This window comes from Acinonyx jubatus, chromosome X, assembly GCF_027475565.1.
Source record: "Acinonyx jubatus isolate Ajub_Pintada_27869175 chromosome X, VMU_Ajub_asm_v1.0, whole genome shotgun sequence".
In the NCBI taxonomy this organism is placed as follows: Eukaryota; Metazoa; Chordata; class Mammalia; order Carnivora; family Felidae; genus Acinonyx; species Acinonyx jubatus.
In genome coordinates, this window is record NC_069389.1 from 47,186,279 (window position 1) to 47,204,343 (window position 18,065).

At 36.5% G+C, this 18,065-nt stretch overlaps 1 protein-coding gene across 6 annotated transcripts in view; it reads left to right on the forward strand.

Moving 5' to 3' along the window:
* The window catches only part of RRAGB (Ras related GTP binding B), a 52,147-nt gene that overhangs the window by 20,919 nt on the left and 13,163 nt on the right, over positions 1-18,065 (forward strand). For 5 of the 6 annotated variants that reach the window (XM_027053482.2, XM_027053483.2, XM_015083455.3 and 2 more), the window contains 2 exons: positions 8,211-8,306; positions 10,525-10,647. The exons of the other annotated variant lie outside the window; for it this stretch is intronic. In XM_027053482.2, coding sequence (XP_026909283.1) covers positions 8,211-8,306; positions 10,525-10,647 — 219 coding nt within the window. The remainder of the gene's footprint in view (positions 1-8,210; positions 8,307-10,524; positions 10,648-18,065) is intronic. 6 annotated transcript variants of the gene reach the window in all.

Sequence of the window (18,065 nt, forward strand, 5' to 3'; positions counted from 1 at the left end):
TTAACCCCTTATTAGATATATTATTTGCAAATATTTTCTCCCATTTGGTAGGTTGCCTTTTTTGTTTTATTGATGGTTTCCTGTATTGTGCAAAAGCTTTTTATTTTTATGTAGTCCCAGTAGTTTGATTTTGCTTTTGTTTCCCTTGCCAGAACAGATGTAACTAGAAGAATGGTTCTATTGCCAATGTCAAAGAAATCATTGCCCATGTTTTCTCTTAGGAATTTTACATTTTCAGGTCTCACATTTAGGTCTTTACTCCATTTTGAGTTCATTTTTTTGTGTATGGAGTAAGAAATTGGTCCAGTTTAATTCATATGCATGTAGCTATTCAGTTTTCCCAGTAACATTTGTTGAAGAAATTGTCTTTTTCCTATTGTATATTCTTGCCTCCATTATGGTAGATTAATTGATCATATAAGCGTGGGTGTATTTGTGTTCTATTTTGTTCCATGGGCTCTATGTTTATTTTTGTGCCAGTACCGTACTGTTTTTATTACTACAGCTTTGTAGTAGATCTTGAAATCTGGGATTCTGATACCTCTGGTTTTGTTCTTCTTTTTCCAGATTGCTTTGGTTGTTCGGGGTCTTCTGTGGTTCCATACATATTTTAGGATTATTTGTTCTACTTTTGTTAAAAATCCTGTTGGTATTTTGTTAGGGATTGCGTTAAATCTGTATAGTGCTTTGGGTAGTATGGACATTTCAGTATTTGTTCTTTTGATCCATGAGCATGGAATATCATTTCCATTTGTTAGTGTCATCTTCAGTTTCCTTCTTCAGTATGTTACAGTTTTCAGAGTATAGGTCTTTTATCTGCTTGGTTTATTCCTATATATTTTATTCTTTGTTTTGCAATTATAAAAGGGATTGTTTTCTTAATTTCTCTTTCTGTTACTTAATTATTAGTGTATGGAAATGCAGGTTTCTGTATATTAATTTTATATGCTGCAACTTCACTGAATTCATTTACCAGTTCTAATAGTTTTTTGATTGAGTCTTTCGGGTTTTCAATATATAGTATCGTGTCATCAGCAAACAGTGTAAGTTTGAATTCTTCCTTACCAATACGGATGCCTTTTATTCCTTGTTTGATTGCTTTGGCTAGGACTTCCTATTAATACTATGTTGAATAAAAGTAGTGAGAGTGGACATCCTTGTCTTTTTCCTGATCTTAGAGAAAAAACTGTCAGTTTTTCACCATTGAGAATGTTAGCTGTAGGTTTTTCATATGGTCTTTATTATGTTGAGGCATGTTCCTTTTTCCCTTTTCTGTTGGTAATGTGGTGTATCCCGTTGATTGATTTGCAAATATTAAATGCCTTGTATCCCAGATATAAATGCCACCTGATCATGTTGAATGATTTATTTACTGTATTGTTAGATTCAGTTCGTTAATATTTTGTGGAGGATTGTTGCATCTTTGTTCATCAGTGAGTTTGCCTGTAGTTTTCTTTTTTGTCGTGTTTTTATCTGGTTTTCGTATCAGGGTAATGCTGGCCTCATAGATTGAATTTGGAAGCTTTCCTTCCTCATATTTTTTTGGAATAGTTTGAGAAGAATAGTATTCATTCTTCTTTAAATGTTTGTGCTGTCAGCACAGAGCCCAACGCAGGGCTCAAACTCACGGACTGCAAGATCATGACCTGAGCTGAAGTCAGATGCTCAACCGACTGAGTCACCCAGGTGCCCTAGTCTCCATGTATTTGTGATCTTTCCAGATTTTTTCTTGTGATTGAGTTCTAATTTTGTACCATTGTGGTCAGAAAACATGCATGATATGCTTTCACTCTTTTATAATTTACCGAGACTTATTTTGTGGCATAACATGTGATCTGTTTTGGAGAATATTCCATGTGCACTTTAAAAGAGTGTATTCTTTTGTTTCTGGATGGAATATTTTGAATATATCTGTTAGTTATATCTGGTCCAGTGTTCAAAGCCACTATTTTTTTTGGGGTGATTTTCTGTCTTGATGATATATCCATTGATGTAAATGGGGTGTTAAAGTCCCCTGCCATTATTACTTTCAATGCTTGTCTTTGTGTGTATATGTTTGTTTCTTTATGTTCTTTATTTAGGTACTCCTATGTTGATTGCATAAATATTTATAATTGTTCCTACCTCACATTGGATCATTCCCTTTATCATCATGTAGTTGTTGTCTCTTGTTACATAATGCTTTGTTGTCTCTTATTACAGTATTTGTTTTAAAGTCTATCTTGTCTTATATAAGCTTTGCTACCCCATCTTTTTTTTCACTTCCATTTGCATGATAAATGTTTTTCCATTCCTTTGCGTTAAATCTGCATGTGTCTTTAAGTGTGACGTGAGTCTCTTATAGACAGGGTCTTGCTTTTTACACATTCAGTCATGCTGTGTCTTTTGATTGGAGCATTTAGTCCATTTAAACTCAAAGTAATTATTGATAGATATGTACTTATTGTGTTGTTATTTGTTTTATGGTTGTTTTTGTAGTTTTTCTGTGTTTTTTTCCCCTTGTTCTCTTCTTTGTGGTTTGATGGCTTTCTTTACTGATACGCTTGGATTCCTTTCTCTTTATTTTTTGGTTATCTATTATAGGTTTTTGATTTGTGATTACCATTATGCTCATATATAACATCTGATGACCATAGCTGTCTATGTTAAGTTGATGTGTTGCATCCACACAACTCCTGAAACAGAATGCTACGGGCACCAGTGACAGTCACAACAAAGTTTATTGCAATGAGAGGCAAGGCCGACCGATTGGGACCAACACTCTTGATAAGAGTGTGGCCCCGAACGGCCGGGATACAGAGTTTTTATGGCTGATCACATCATTTTATTATCACCTGGGAACAGAACAGAGAAACAGTTCCCAGACGAGTTAGAAACAGTTCCCAGATGAGCTAGAAACAGTTGCCGGATGAGGTGATTATTTTAGACTTTCTGCTGCTAAGTTGCAACCAGTGGATCTCCTTGACCTTGCCTCTGATGCTCTTTTCTTTGAGCTTTTGTTTCCTTCATTGGTGAAGCCTGATTTACAAGAGTGTGAAGCATAATTTACAAGAGTAAAGCAAGGCTATTATCTCTTGACCTTCAGTGTCAGAACAAAGCTGTTATTTTTTAAGCTACATTAGCCCTACACTACAATTTAACCCTTACAGATGGTCACTTTGAACCCATTCTAAAAGTACTAAATTTTTACTCCTGCCATCAACAACCTTTTATGTATATGATGTCATAATTCATAACTTTTTATTTTGTGAATCTATGGAGTAATATTTATAGATATAATTTATTTTAATCCTTTTGTGTTTAACGTCCATACTGGTATTATAAGTAATTAGTCTACTACTTTTATTATGTTTATAATGAAGTATTTTATAATGAAGTTTATATGAAGTATTTTCATTTCATAATTTCATCATAATTTCATAATCTTTTTCCTGGTCATGCCTTTTCTTTCCCCTTGAAGAATTCCCTTTAACTTTTTTAAGGCTAGTTTAGTGGTGGTGAACTCCTTTAACTTTTGTTGCCTGTGAAACTCTCTTCTTCTATTCTGAATGATAGCCTTGCTGGGTAAAGTATTCTTGGTTGCAGATTTTTTTGTTTTAGTACTTTGAATGTATCATGCCACTCCCTTCTGGCCTGCCAAGTTTCTGCTGAAAAAGCAGTGGATAGCCTGATGGGATTTCCTATGTGTATAAGTTTTCTCATGCTGCTTTTAAAATTCTCTATTTCTCACTACTTTTTGCGATTTTACTTTAATGTGTCTTGTGTGTACTCCTCTGGTTGATTGTTTTAGGTGTTCTCTGTGCCTCCTGGATCTGGATACCTGTTTCCTTGTCCAGATTAGAGAATTCTTCAGCTATTATTTCTTCAAATACATTTTCTGCCCCCTTCTCTCTCTCTTTTGGAATCCCTATAATGTAAGGGTTATTACACTTAATGATGTTGTTAACTTTCCTTAACCTATTCTTATTTTTTATTATTCCTTTTTTTTTTTTTTGCTCTTCAGTTTGGTTCTTCCTATTAATTAGTCTCTCTTCCAGCTCTATGATCCAGTCTTCTTCCTCCTCTAAACTATTGATTCTGTCTTCCTCTTGTGTATTTTTAATTTCAGTTATTGAATCCTTCATTTCTTATTTGTTATTTTTATATTTTCTACCTCTTAAAAATCCAGTGAGTATCTTTATGGCCATTACTTTGAATTCTTTATCACACATATTGCTTATCTTCGTTTCACTTAGCTGTTTTGCTTTTATTTTCTATTGCTATTTCATTTGGGACATACTCTTCTGCCTCCTCATTTTATCTAACTCTGTGTTTGTTTCTGTATCAGATCATTTATGTCTCCTGGTATTGAAAGTAATAGCCTTATAAAGAAAAGTTCTTGTTGTGGCTTGTAGCACAATGTCCCTTGTTTATCAGAACCAGGTGCCTCAGGACTTTCTCCTGTGTGGATTGTATATGCCTTATTCTTCTTGTTGAGCCACATTTGCCTTCCTATCAGTATGCTATAATGGCCTGCTTTGCCTATTATGCATGCACTGGGTAGGATTTGGTCCCTGTTCTGTTAAGAGGGCAGTCTGAAGCCACTGTGGGCTTATCATTGGGTGGTTTCAGCAATCAGACCAGATGCCTGCCCTCAGCACATTTGCAGGGGCTACAGTAGCATCAAACTGCAGTGCAGTCTCCTTGCATTGTCTAATGAGAGGCTTTCATTTGTGGACAGAGTCTGGAGACGAACCAGCTCTCTGCTCCCGGTCTGTCTGTTGGGGCTGAAATAGCACCTACCAGCAGAGTGCTCTCCCTGTCTTGTCCCCTGAGGGGCTTTTGTTGGTGTATGGGGTCAGGAGTCAGGCCAGATTCCTGCAGGGCCTGCAGGAGTAATGTTTGGCAGGACTCTCTTTTTTTAAATTTTTTTTTAGTGTTTATTTATATTTGAGACAGAGACAGAGCATGAATGGGGGAGGGTCAGAGAGAGAGGGAGACACAGAATCTGAAATAGGCTCCAAGCTCTGAGCTGTCAGCACAAAGCCTGAAGTGGGGCTCAAACTCACAGACTGGGAAATCATGACCTGAGCCGAAGTCGGACGCCTAACCAACTGAGCCACCCAGGCATCCCAGGACTCTCTTTATACTGCCAGTTATAAGGCTTGGTTACCGAGGCTTTAGTCGAAGGGTTATTTTCCCCTCTCCCCAGTACAGGAGTTACTTTGGAGTAGTGCTGGCCCCTGTAGGATGAGACATGCAGGAGCTGCTTTGGAGGGACTCCTTTGTAGAGTGGGTTGGATAGAACCAGTCCACAAGAGATTGTGAGGGTGAGCTGCATAGTGTTAGCAAGCAAAGTGGAGAGTGTTCATGGTATTTTCTGCAAGTGTCTAGCTATCTAGGCTGTGGGTGCAAAGAAATGGCTCCCACCAGTTCTTTTGTTCTTGGAGAAGTCTCCTAAAGATCCCTTGCCCTCCTTCACATGTTCTGAGATTGGAAAATAAATCTCTTTAATGTGTACCCTAAGCACTTTTCACACTGCTGCTTCTATGCAGTATCTCAGTGGAGTTGTTTGATATGATGACTCTTTGAGGATGAAGACTTAGTTTCCTATTGCCTTCCAGCTCTCCCAGAGCTGAGCCAGCTGATTTTAAAGTATCTGAATTTAAGCCCCCTGACTATAAAAACTCACAAAGTTAAGCCCCACTTGTTTCAAAACCAAATGTTAGGGGGACTCATCTTCCTAGTGCAGGTCCCTATGTCTGGGGTGCCTAATGTGGGGTCTGCTCCTCTCCCTTCTCCATGCTTGTGGTGTCCCTCCCATTTGTGGTTAGTCTGGCTGAGAGTTTGGTTCCCCACATCTCTGCCCCTCACCCTTTCAGTGTGTTCTATTAGCTATGGAAACTCTTTCTGCCAGTCTTTAGATTATTTTCTTGTTTGGTTGCACTGATGTGACTGTTATTTTTGTGTGTTCGTGGGATAAAATGAGCTTAGCATCCTCCTAGTCCGCCATCTTCTCCATTTACATCCTCCTTTATGTATGTTTATGTTTACTTACCCTGTTTTATTGTCCTTCAAAAGAGGTAGTTACTGTGAAGGCTAGAAGACCCACCAGGGGTGAGATGAAGAAGGGTTATTGCATTCACTAGGTTAACTTAGAAAATATTTATGCACCAATAGAAGTGCCAATCACTTTAGGTTAGGCTCAATGCCCAGTCCCTCTTAATTACACTGATATGGTATCTTTGGCTTCTTTTCTAGCATGGGGATTAGTACACATAAATTAACCAAAGAAGACACAGTAGAAAGAGATGACTCCTAGCTAGCTATGAGACCCCAGGTCTGGCAAGTAACAAAAATAGTCCAACTTTAGTTTATGCAATATAAGAGGATTTGATTTTAAAGTCTAAGCTGAAAGAGAAGATCCTGTAAGGATAAAGGTAAGAAAAGCAGTTTCAGAATATTTTGGTGATATAGAAGAATACAGTTCCTTTTTGGATTGGAACCTAGGAGTCTAAGGATACCCTTTATTTAAAGGAATTTTTTGGTAATAGCTACAGTAAGGAATACTTTTTTTGTATAACTAGTTACAGTATTGCCTCCAGTGTTTTGGTGTTTGGGCATATTTTGGTGTTTCTAGGTAACCTTACAGGTTATAAACAACTTGACCAGGTTCTGTATTTGACTCTGAAAACTATTTTTGAGTATCTAGTCTTTTTTCCTTCTCTCTTTCCTTTTCTCACGAAATATTAATTCTGTTGTAATTCAGTAGAATATCTGCATGTAGCTTGAGTCTTGGGATTATGAGGGCTGTGTTATTGTTATTCTTGCTGTTGTTTTGTTTTCTGTTTTGTTTCCTTTAAAAATCACTTCATTACCCGGCCCAATTTGTGATAGAAAAACAGAGCATTCCAACAAATAAGGTCCTTATGGATTTTTTAAATTACTTTTCATTTTTATTAATCAACTTATTGTTTCCTAAATGCTTATAGAATATATCCCCAAAGATATATGAATGTTCTTTGTGATATTTTAAACTCAATTAATAAAAGTGTACTTCACTTAATAAAGATTAAAACTTGCAAGTTTTGAAGTCAAAGTGGCTAGGGTGCTTCCCTAAATATCAATTTCAAGCAAGATAGATAGTTTATTGTATGTGTGTGGGTTCCCCAAGTAAACAGAACCAATAAGTGTGTGTGTGTGTGTGTGTGTGTGTGTGTGTGTGTGTGTGTGTGTGTAGAGAGAGAGAGAGAGGTGGGGGGGATTCATTGATTGATTGGTTTTTAAGGAATTGACTTGTACAGTTGTGGAGACTGGCAAGTCCAAAATCTGCAGGACAGGCTGATAGAATAGAGACCCAGGAAAGAGTAGTTATTGCAGTTCCATTCAGAAGTCAGTCTGGAGGCAGAATTCCCCCTTCCTGGCGGAATGGTGACCTTTTTTCTCTTAAGGCCTTCAACTGATTGTATAAAGCCTACCCACATTATGGAGTAGTCTACTAATATAAATATTAATCTCATTTAAAAATGCCTCACAAGAAGATCTAAACTGCTTTGACCAAATGTCTGGGTACTGTGGCCTAGCCACATTGATACATCAAATTAACCACCACAGTGTATACATGCGCTCACTACAAACCCACCCAGTCATGGAAAATACCTGTGTATATATATATTTGTACAAATAGGTATTCTTCGATGTGTATTTGGGCATTTATACATAGATACATATCATACCAAAATGGATAGATATTTCTGTTTGTGTGTGGGGGGTGTTATATAGCCAAATAAATATAGTCCATTCAGAAATAATATATATGAGAATATATTTGAGTATATGCATATATTTGTGTGAGAGAGAAAAATACCTACAAAGGTTAAAGTATTTTAATTTACAATATTATTACCTTAAAGTGACCCAGATTAGGTGATTTGGAACATTAGATATATTTTATAAACACTCCTCTGTATGGTAATTTTTTTTTCCCAACACAGTGCTCTCAGTGAGCACTCAGCACAAGCAGCAGAAGCCTGAAGAATACTAGTAGTTGTACTTTTAGACCTGACCTGAAATAATTTCTGCCATCCTATTTTACGAAGTAATGTACACACTCCTCTGAGGAAAGAGGAAATATTCTTGTTTAAAATACACTGAAATAATTACATTTCAGATTTTGCAATGAAAGAGAAGAGCTGTTATATGCTAATCTATATGTGGACTTTTTAATTTAGATTTTTAAAGAGCGAGAAGAAGATCTGAGGCGTTTGTCTCGCCCATTGGAATGTTCTTGTTTCCGAACATCTATCTGGGATGAAACTCTCTATAAGGTGTGTATGTTTCCCTTAGCGCCCTTACTTAAGAAAATGAAAAAAAAGCTAAAAGGGTATTGTCAAAAGTAAAAGATTTTAAACTCTGTCATATCCATTTAGATGTGTTGAACTGAAAAAGGAAATAATCTACAATAAATAATTTGCCCAGGTTAGGAAAGTTTTTCCATTATGATTTGCTCACATAACTCTTCTACCCTATTTTAAAACTATCAAACTTAACCTTAAGAGATTTGGGGTTTGATCTTGAATTGTGTTGAGATACCTACCAAGTGACTGAACTAGCCAGTTTGATCATGATTAATTTCATACTGATCTTTGTGACAGCAGAGGTTTTACTGGCCATCATCCATTGTGACCTGTTGTGGTCTCAATGCTGATTGGATCTGTGTGTAATATTCAGGTATCTCTTCAGTATATAAACTAGTCTGCTTCAGTTTGGATGGCAGTAGAATAACAATATTTAGGGACGATATTGGAAATGAGAGTCTTAAAATGAGATATGTTATGCCTAGAATATGGTAGCTTCAACTTTCATGCCATATTGGAGACTAGTATTCTTTTAACCAGGATTGTTTCCATTGCTGTAATGGAAGCACTGCTTGTAGTAGTTGTAGAGGTTATAATAGCTATGTTACAGATTAAGCTGAAATTACATTATTGGCACATAGGCTCCTTATCCTGATTTTTCCCTACTGATCTGGTGATTTGAAAGACTGGTTTCTTTGGGGTCCTCTCCTGGTCAGACCTTTCCTTCCTGCTGCTAATATTCATTGACAAGTCTGACTCTGGGTGGGAAAGCATCTTTCTCTGTCACTGGTAGCTACAGCCTCATTATCAACTGCATCTGACAATTATCTACAACCAGAGAAGCACAGAAACCTGATTTGCCAAGGAGAAAAACCAGTGGGCATTAAAAATAGCCATTTATTTCTTTTTTAAACTAATTCACTTTTTCCCAATATTGTTGACTCAGCCTCACTCTAATAACAGATCATTTTGAGATACCTGTCTAGGAAATACTGCTCTAGATTAATTTGGGCCGAATTTCTCTCAAAGCCTTATTCCCATAGAACAGGTAACCGTGAATAAGGATGGACATGACGCACTGATAAGAACCAACTGCGGTGTGAAGGATGGCAATACATAACACGACCAAAGACAATTGGCTAATCACAACACTGCTGTGAGTGACAATGTCTCTGCTGTGGTTAGCTTTGGTGCCTTCTCCAAGGTAAATTCAGCAGTGACATTAACACCGACCTGGGAACTTGGAACCTGAACCCCTATGCTTAAGTAATAAAACTAATTGGAACAGAGACATGGCACTACTATCTCTTACATCAATGTTGCATAGAGCTGACTTAAATTTTTATTTTGTTTTATTCTACAAGCACTCATTGCATATCTGCTTGATGCTATTGGACACACAAATTGACTAAGACCAGGTTCCTGCCCTCTAGTAGGGGAGAGAAGAACAAGCTTATCAGACAAATTGGAAGGAATTATTACAATGGAAATGCAAATAAAAGAGCCTTAAGAGAATAGAGGGAGGGTGTGGTTAATTTCAACTACTTACATTAGTAATACTTCTCTGGATGAAGTCAGTTTTAGGAATCACACAATGGACCATTTTTAATTCAATTGGATCAATAATTTATACAACTGACAATAATAAGCCTTTTGGAATGATAATGCCACTAATTTCTCTTGTGATTTCTTTTGTACATTATCCCATTAAGGGGAGGGGCCATTTTTCCATGTGACTCTGATGATACTTTTTACAAAATTGATTCTTGGATTTATGTTAAATATAGCACTATTATCTTCTGATATTTAGAGTGGTCTACATTATTGCACTTAAATATTTGTTGAATGGCTGGATTACAAACGTTTTATTTGGTCCAGTAAATCAGAGTTTTCAACTATTCTTAAGGCAAAAGTCATGGAATTAAATTATTAATTTTTAAAAAAATTATCAATGGAAAGAAGTTTCTCCAGCATTTTATGTGTTTGAAACTTTAAAAAATTCCATCTGAAGGATAATAATCAAATATTACCTTCATCTCATTTTGTTTGTGTCATGCCATATTTGTTACAAGTGTTTGTTTGGGACACCATATTTTGCTGTCCATATGTTATAGTATACTTACTCATTTGCAAAGGTCTGGGACTGCCTACCTGTTAGTAATATTACACTGTGCTTCTGTTCCGTTAGGCTTGGTCCAGCATTGTTTATCAGCTGATCCCCAATGTTCAGCAGCTGGAAATGAACCTAAGGAATTTTGCTGAAATTATTGAGGCTGATGAAGTCCTTTTGTTTGAGAGAGCTACTTTTCTGGTGAGAACTTTCTGTTCTGCAGGTTTACTTCACACTTACCTTCTATCCAGCAACAGAGAACAACATGTTGTTACTTTCAGGAAGAACCTTTTTCCCTCTTGTCATTGCATCAGCATATATAACCTTATTTACAGGTGACCCAAAAGAAGTCCTTTGTGTGTAGCTCTTTAGTAGTTAGTAAGACTTAGATTTTTACAAGCATGCCTTATTATAGAGTTTATATTATTTCTGCTAAAAATTATTCATTTGTGTTAAATAATTCCTAATTTCCTATTGACTTTTATTATGAAATAAGAGGTATTTTCCTTTTGAGAAAACTCTTATCCCACCCCTTTCTCCAAAAGACTGATTTGAAAACTTTTAACATGGAAGAGGTATAATGGTCATTTTAGTGATTTAGCTAAGAGTTCAGATGGAGAGGTGAAAGGGGAAAGAGGTGCCTTGGCATTTTTATTTTTCTCATATAAATTCAACTTAACTATAGAGCCTACTGTGTGTATGGCCCTAAGGGGGTTGCAGTATTATATTTATAAGTAAAATTTTAAAGAACAGTAACAGAAGCTAATTAGGGATGTCATAAAACACTGCATATAATTGCTGATCAGTTTAATAAATATAATTCTAAGAGCAACTCACAGTAAATAATTGGTTACTGAGCTCTACCAATGCCTGATGGTTTTAAAACACATTTCTAAATCTATCTGAGCTTGGTTTCCCTTCTATAAAATGGAGATAATACATCTATATCATAAGTTTATTGTATGGAATAAATGGCACAAGGTAATGTTAAGCCCTAATACAAAGCTTACCATATAGTTGTCATACTATAAAAAGTAGGTTCTTTTTGTTATTATAGCAACAGAGGGCAGAGAATGTGTACTGTAATTTTTCCAACTCCATCCTTTGTGGAAACATTATTTGTAACTGTAGTTTCTGAGTCATCTATCCTGCTAGGTGGTACAGCTGCAGCAAGAAGTTCTAACTAGAGTGACTTTCTGCTTCAGCTCACTGGCAGGAGTCACTTGCTTGCAGTTTTACTACCCTGCAACCTCTTGCTTCTAGTGTGAATAGCAACAAACAAGTGAGCTATTCTTACCATCTTGATACACATTGGCATGGCAGAATCCTGCTTTCAGCAGTATTCTCCTGCCTTATCCACCACATATGATCATAGATGTTAGCCTTATATAAGTTCCCTCTTTCTCACTAACAGTAACAGGTGGCTTTGGTTTCTCTTGGAGACCAAGTTTAGTTGTGATCAACCATTTTCACTGAGCGAGTTGAAGTCAAGCAAGGGGAACCTGTTCCACCATTGGTCTAGGAATTACCTTTCGAAAGGTTCACATGGTTTCAGTAAATTGCCCTGTGAATTTTCTTCTGGTGAGCAACTCATTTTTGCTTCCTACTAGAAACTTTATATCTAAATATTCAGCCTATAAAAATACATGGTTTTATTAAAATCTGAAAGTGGTAGAAGAAGTATTTTCAGCTGATGTGAGTGTTCATAATGAATAAGTTCATTTATAAATAGTAAATCCTTAGAGGTTGGAATCCTTTAGTTAAGATTTTCATTGTTTTTATATATATTTAATTTACAATTAAAAAATTATTTTAATTCTAGTTAACATATAGTGTTATATTAGTTTCAGATATACAATATAGTGATTCGACAATTCCATACATCACCCTGTGCCCATCATCACAAGTGTACTCCTTAATCATCATCCTCTATATCCCCCAACCACCTGGCCTCTAGAAACTATCAGTTTGTTCTGTTAATTAAAAGTATGTTTCTTGATTTGTCACTCTCTCACTCTGTCCTTTATTCCCCTTTGTTTGTTCTATTTCTTAAATTACACATATGAGTGAAATCATATGGTATTTATCTTTCCCTGACTGATTTACTTCGCTTAGCATAGTACTCTCCAACTCCATCCACTTCATTGCAGATGGCAAGATTTCATTCTTTTTTATAGTTGAGTAATATCTACTTTGTGTGTGTGTGCATGTGCGTGTGTGTGTGTGTGTGCGTACATGTTATTATCCATTCATCGATTGATAGACACTTTGGGCTGTTTCCATATCTTCACTATTGTAAACAATGCTGCTGTAAACATAGGGTATGTGTCTGTATCCCTTTGAATTAGTGTTCTTGTATTATTTGGATAAACACCCAGTAGTGCGATTGCTGGATCTTAAGGTAGTTCTACTGTTAATTTTTTGAGGAACCTCCATACTGTTTTCCAGAGTGGCTGCACCAGTTTGCATTCCCACCAATAGTGCAAGAGGGTTCCTTTTTGTCTACATCCTCAACACCACCTGTTGTTTTTTATGTTGTTGATTTGAGCCATTCTGACAGGTATAAAGTGATATCTCATTGTAGTTTTGATTTGCATTTCTCTGATAATGAGTAATGTTGAGCATCTTTTCATGGGTCTGTTGCCCATCTATATGTTGTCTGTGGAAAAACGTCTATTCATATCTTCTGCCCATTTTTTTAACTGGATTATTCATTTTTTGGGTGTTGAGTTATAGAAGTTCTTTATATATTTTAGATACTAACTCTTTATCAGATATGTCATTTGCAAATATCTCCTCCCATTCCAAAGGTTGCCTTTTGGTTTTGTTGCTTGTTTCATTTGCTGTGCAGAAGCTTTTAATGTTGCCATAATCCCAATAGTTTATTTTTGCTTTTGTCTTCCTTGCCTCAGGAAACATATCTAGAGACAAGTTTGCCATTGTCAAAGAAGTTACTGCCTGTGTTCTCTTCTAGGATTTTGATGGTTAACACGTCTCACATTTAGGTTTTTTGTAGTTCTGTGAAGCTAGTGGTATTTTGATAGGGATTGCATTAAATGTATAGCTTGTTTTGGGTGGTATAGACATTTTAACATTGTTCTTCCTATCCATGAGATTGGAATGTCTTTACATTTCTCCGTGTCATCTTTAATTTCTTTCATCAGTGTTTTATAATTTTGGAGTACAGGTCATTCACCTCTTTGGTTAGGTTTATTCCTAGGCATCTTATTTTTGTTGCAGTTGTAAATGGTATTGTTTTTGTAATTTCTCTTTCTGCTGCTTCATTATTGGTATATAGAAATGCAACAGATTTCTCTACACTGATATTGTATCCTGTGACTTTAATGAATTTATCAGTTCTAGCAGTTTTGGGGTGGAACTTTTTGGGTTTTCTATATGTAGTATAAAGTCCTCTGCCAATCATGAATATTTTATTTCTTACCAATTTGGATGTCTTTTATTTCTTTTTGTTGTCTGACTGCTGTGGCTAGGACTTCCAGTCCTATGTTGAATAAAGTGGTGCCAGTGTACATCCTTGTCTTGTTCCTGACCTTAGGGAGAATACTCTGTTATTCCCCATTAAGGATGACATTAGCTATGGGTATTTCATATATGGCCTTTATTATGTTCAGGTGTGTTCTCTGTAAACTTACTTTGTTGAGGGTTTTTATAATGAATGGAAGCTGTACTTTGTCAAATGCTTTTTCTGCATCTATTGAAATGATCATATAGTTCTTACCTTTTCTCTAATTGATGTGATGCATCATCTTAATTGATTTGCAAATATTGGACTAGTTTTGCAACCCATGAGTAAATCCTACTTGATTGTGGTGAATGATTTTTTAATTTATTGTTGAATTCAGTTTGCTGGTATTTTGTTGGTAATTTTTGCATCTATGTTCATCAGGGATATTGACCTGTAGTTCTCTTTTTTAGTGGTGTCTTTATATGGTTTTGGTATCAGGGTAATATTGACCTCATAGAATGAATTTGGAAGTTTTCCTTCCTCTTCTATTTTTGAAATTCTTTAAATGGTTAGTGGAATTTGCCTGTGAAGCTATCTAGCCCTGGACTTTTATCTGTTGGGAGAGTTGTGATTTCTTTTTTTTTGTTTGTTTGTTTATCTTTTTCTTTTTTATTTTTGAGAGAGAGAGAGAGAGAGAGAGAGAGAGAGCGAGAGCACCCAGCAGGGGAGGAGCAGAGAGAGAGGGAGACACAGAATAAGAACCAGGCTTCAGGCTCTGAGCTGTTGGCATGGAGCCTGATTCAGGGCTCAAACTCACAGACGGTGAGATCATGCCCTGAGCCTAAGTTGGATGCTTAACTGACTCAGCCACCCAGTGCCCCAAGTTTTGATTTCTAATTCAGTGTCTTTGCTGGTTGTCAGTCTGTTCAACTTTTTTATTTCTTCCTGTTTCAGTTTTGGTAGTTTATATGTTTCTAGGAATATATCCATTTCTTCTGGGCTGCCCAATTTGTTGGCATATAGTTTTTCATAATATTCTCTTATGCTTTTTTATATGGTTGGTTGTTATTTCTCCTGTCTTATTTTATTTATTTGGGTCTTTTCTCCTTTTGTCTTGATCAGACAGCTTAGAGGCTTATCAATTTTATTTTTTCGAAGAATCAGCTCCTGGTTTCATTAATCTGTTCTATTGATTTTTTAATTTTCTTCATCATTTATTTCTGCTCTGATCTTTATTATTTCCTTCCTTCCGCTGGTTTAGGTTTTGTTTGTTGTTCTTCTCTACCTCCTTTTGGTGTAGAGTTAGCTTGTTTGAGATTTTTCTTGCTTCTTGAGGTAGGCTTGTTAAACTTCCTTCTCGAACTGGTTTTGTTGCATCTGAGAGGTTTTGGACCCTTGTTTTCATTTGTTTCCATGTACTTTATTTATTCTTTGATTTTCTGGTTGATCCATTTATTGTTTAGTAGCATGTTCTTTATCTCCTTGTATAGTCTTTGCCAACTATTTCTTATGCTTGTCTTATAGTTTCATAATGTTGTAGTCAGAAAATATGCATGGCACAATTTCGATATTCTTGAATTTGTTGAGGTTTGTTTTGTGGGCTTGAGAAGAATGTATATTCTCTTGTTTTAGGATGGAATGTTCTGAATATATCTATTAAACCCGTGTGTTCCATTATGTCTTTGAAAGCCATTGTTTCCTTGTTGATTTTCTGTTTAAATGATCTGTCCATTGATGTAAGTGTGCTGTAAAGTCCCCTACTATTATTGTATTATTATCAATTAATTCCTTTGTTTGTTATTAACTGCTTTATGTGTTTGGGTGATCCTAGCGTAGGAAGCCTGTAACTAGTTAGCATGCCAGAGCCTTGTTCGTTATTGAAATTAACCAGGAAAATTGCTCCACAAACTAAAACGGGCCACCATGCACAGAAATGGGAAAGAGCTATCAGTGTCAGTCCTGTCCATGTCTAAGCTGGGTGAGATTTCTTATGCTGACTCAAATTAAGCCACAGTCTCCAATTCTGGTGGTTCCCTTCCATCAATTCCTTTAAGTTTCAGCTTTGCAACCATACTCTTTCTGGAACCCAAAGACTTTGGTTTCCTACATGCTACCTGGTGGGTCATGGTAATAATTCTGCATCACCAGTCAGCATTGTTCGTGGTTGGAACTATAAAAGTATCAGATCATATTTGAGTAATGACATTCATTCTTTTTTTTTAATATGAAATTTATTGTCAAACTGGTTTCCATACAACACCCAGTGCTCATCCCAACAGATATCCTCCTCAATACCCCTCACCTGCCCTCCCCTCCCTCCCACCCCCCATCAACCCTCAGTTTGTTCTCAGATTTTAAGAGTCTCTTCTGTTTTGGCTCCCTCCCTCTCTAACCTGTTTTTTTCCCTTCCCCTCCCCCATGGTCTTCTGTTAAGTATCTCAGGATCCACATAACAGTGAAAACATATGGTATCTGTCTTTCTCTATATGACTTATTTCACTTAGCATAACACTCTCCAGTTCCATCAAGGTTGCTACAAAAGGCCATATTTCATTCTTTCTCATTGACACATAGTATTCCATTGTGTATATAAACCATAATTCTTTATCCATTCATCAGTTGACAGACATTTAGGCTCTTTCCATAATTTGGCTACTGGTGAAAGTGCTGCTATAAACATTGGGGTACAAGTACCCCTACACATCAGCACTCCTGCATCCCTTGGGTAAATTCCTAGCAGTGCTATTTCTGGGTCATAGGATAGATCTATATTTAATTTTTGAGGAACCTCCACACTGTTTTCCAGAGCAGCTGCACCAGTTTGCATTCCCACCAACAGTGCAAGAGGGTTCCCGTTTCTCCACATCTTCTTCAGCATCTATAGTCTCCTGATTTCTTCATTTTAGCCACTCTGACTGGCGTGAGGTGGTTTCTGAATGTGGTATTGATTTGTATTTCCCTGATGAGGAGGGACATTGAGCACCTTTTCATGCGCCTGTGGGCCATCTGGATGTCTTCTTTGGAAAAGTGTCTATTCATATTTTCTGCCCATTTCTTCACTGGATTATTTGTTTTTTGGGTGTGGAGTTTGTTGTCTTTTTTATAGATTTTGGATACTAGCCCTTTGTCCGATATGTCATTTGCAAATATTTTTTCCCATTCCGTTGGTTGCCTTTTAGTTTTTTTGATTGTTTCCTTTGCAGTGCAAAAGCTTTTTATCTTGATGAAGTCCCAATAGTTCATTTTTGCTTTTAATTCCCTTGCCTTTGGGGATGTGTCAAGTAAGAAATTGCTGCGGCTGAGGTCAGAGAAGTTTTTCCTGCTTTCTCCTCTAGGGTTTTGATGGTCTCCTGTCACACATTCAGGTCCTTTATCCATTTTGAGTTTATTTTTGTGAATGGTGTGAGAAAGTGGTCTACTTTCATCCTTCTGCATGTTGCTGTCCAGCTCTCCCAACACCATTTGTTAAAGACACTGTCTTTTTTCCATTGAAAAATGAAAATCTTCAATTGTCAAAGATTAGTTGGCCATGCTTTTGTGGGTCTAGTTCTGGGGTTTCTATTCTATTCCATTGGTCTATGTGTCTCTTTTTGTGCCAATACCATGCTATCTTGATGATTACAGCTTTGTAGTAGAGGCTAAAGTCTGGGATTGTGATGCCTCCTGCTTTGGTCTTCTTCTTCAATATTACTTTGGCTATGTGGGGTCTTTTGTTGTTCCATACAAATTTTAGAATTGCTTGTTCTAACTTCGAGAAGAATGCTGGTGCAATTTTGATTGGGATTGCATTGAATGTGTAGATAGCTTTGGGTAGTATTGACATTTTGACAATATTTATTCTTCCAATCCATGAGCACGGAATATTTTTCCATTTCTTTATATCTTCTTCAGTTTCCTTCATAAGCTTTCTGTAATTTTCAACATGCAGATCTTTTACATCTTTGGCTAGGTTTATTCCTAGGTATTTTATGTTTCTTGGTACAATTGTGAATGGGATCAGTTTCTTTATTTGTCTTTCTGTTGCCTCATTGTTAGTGTATAAGAATGCAACTGATTTCTGTACATTAATTTTGTATCCTGCAACTTTGCTGAATTCATGTATCCATTCTACCAGACTTTTGGTGGAGTCTGTCAGGTTTTCCATGTATAATAT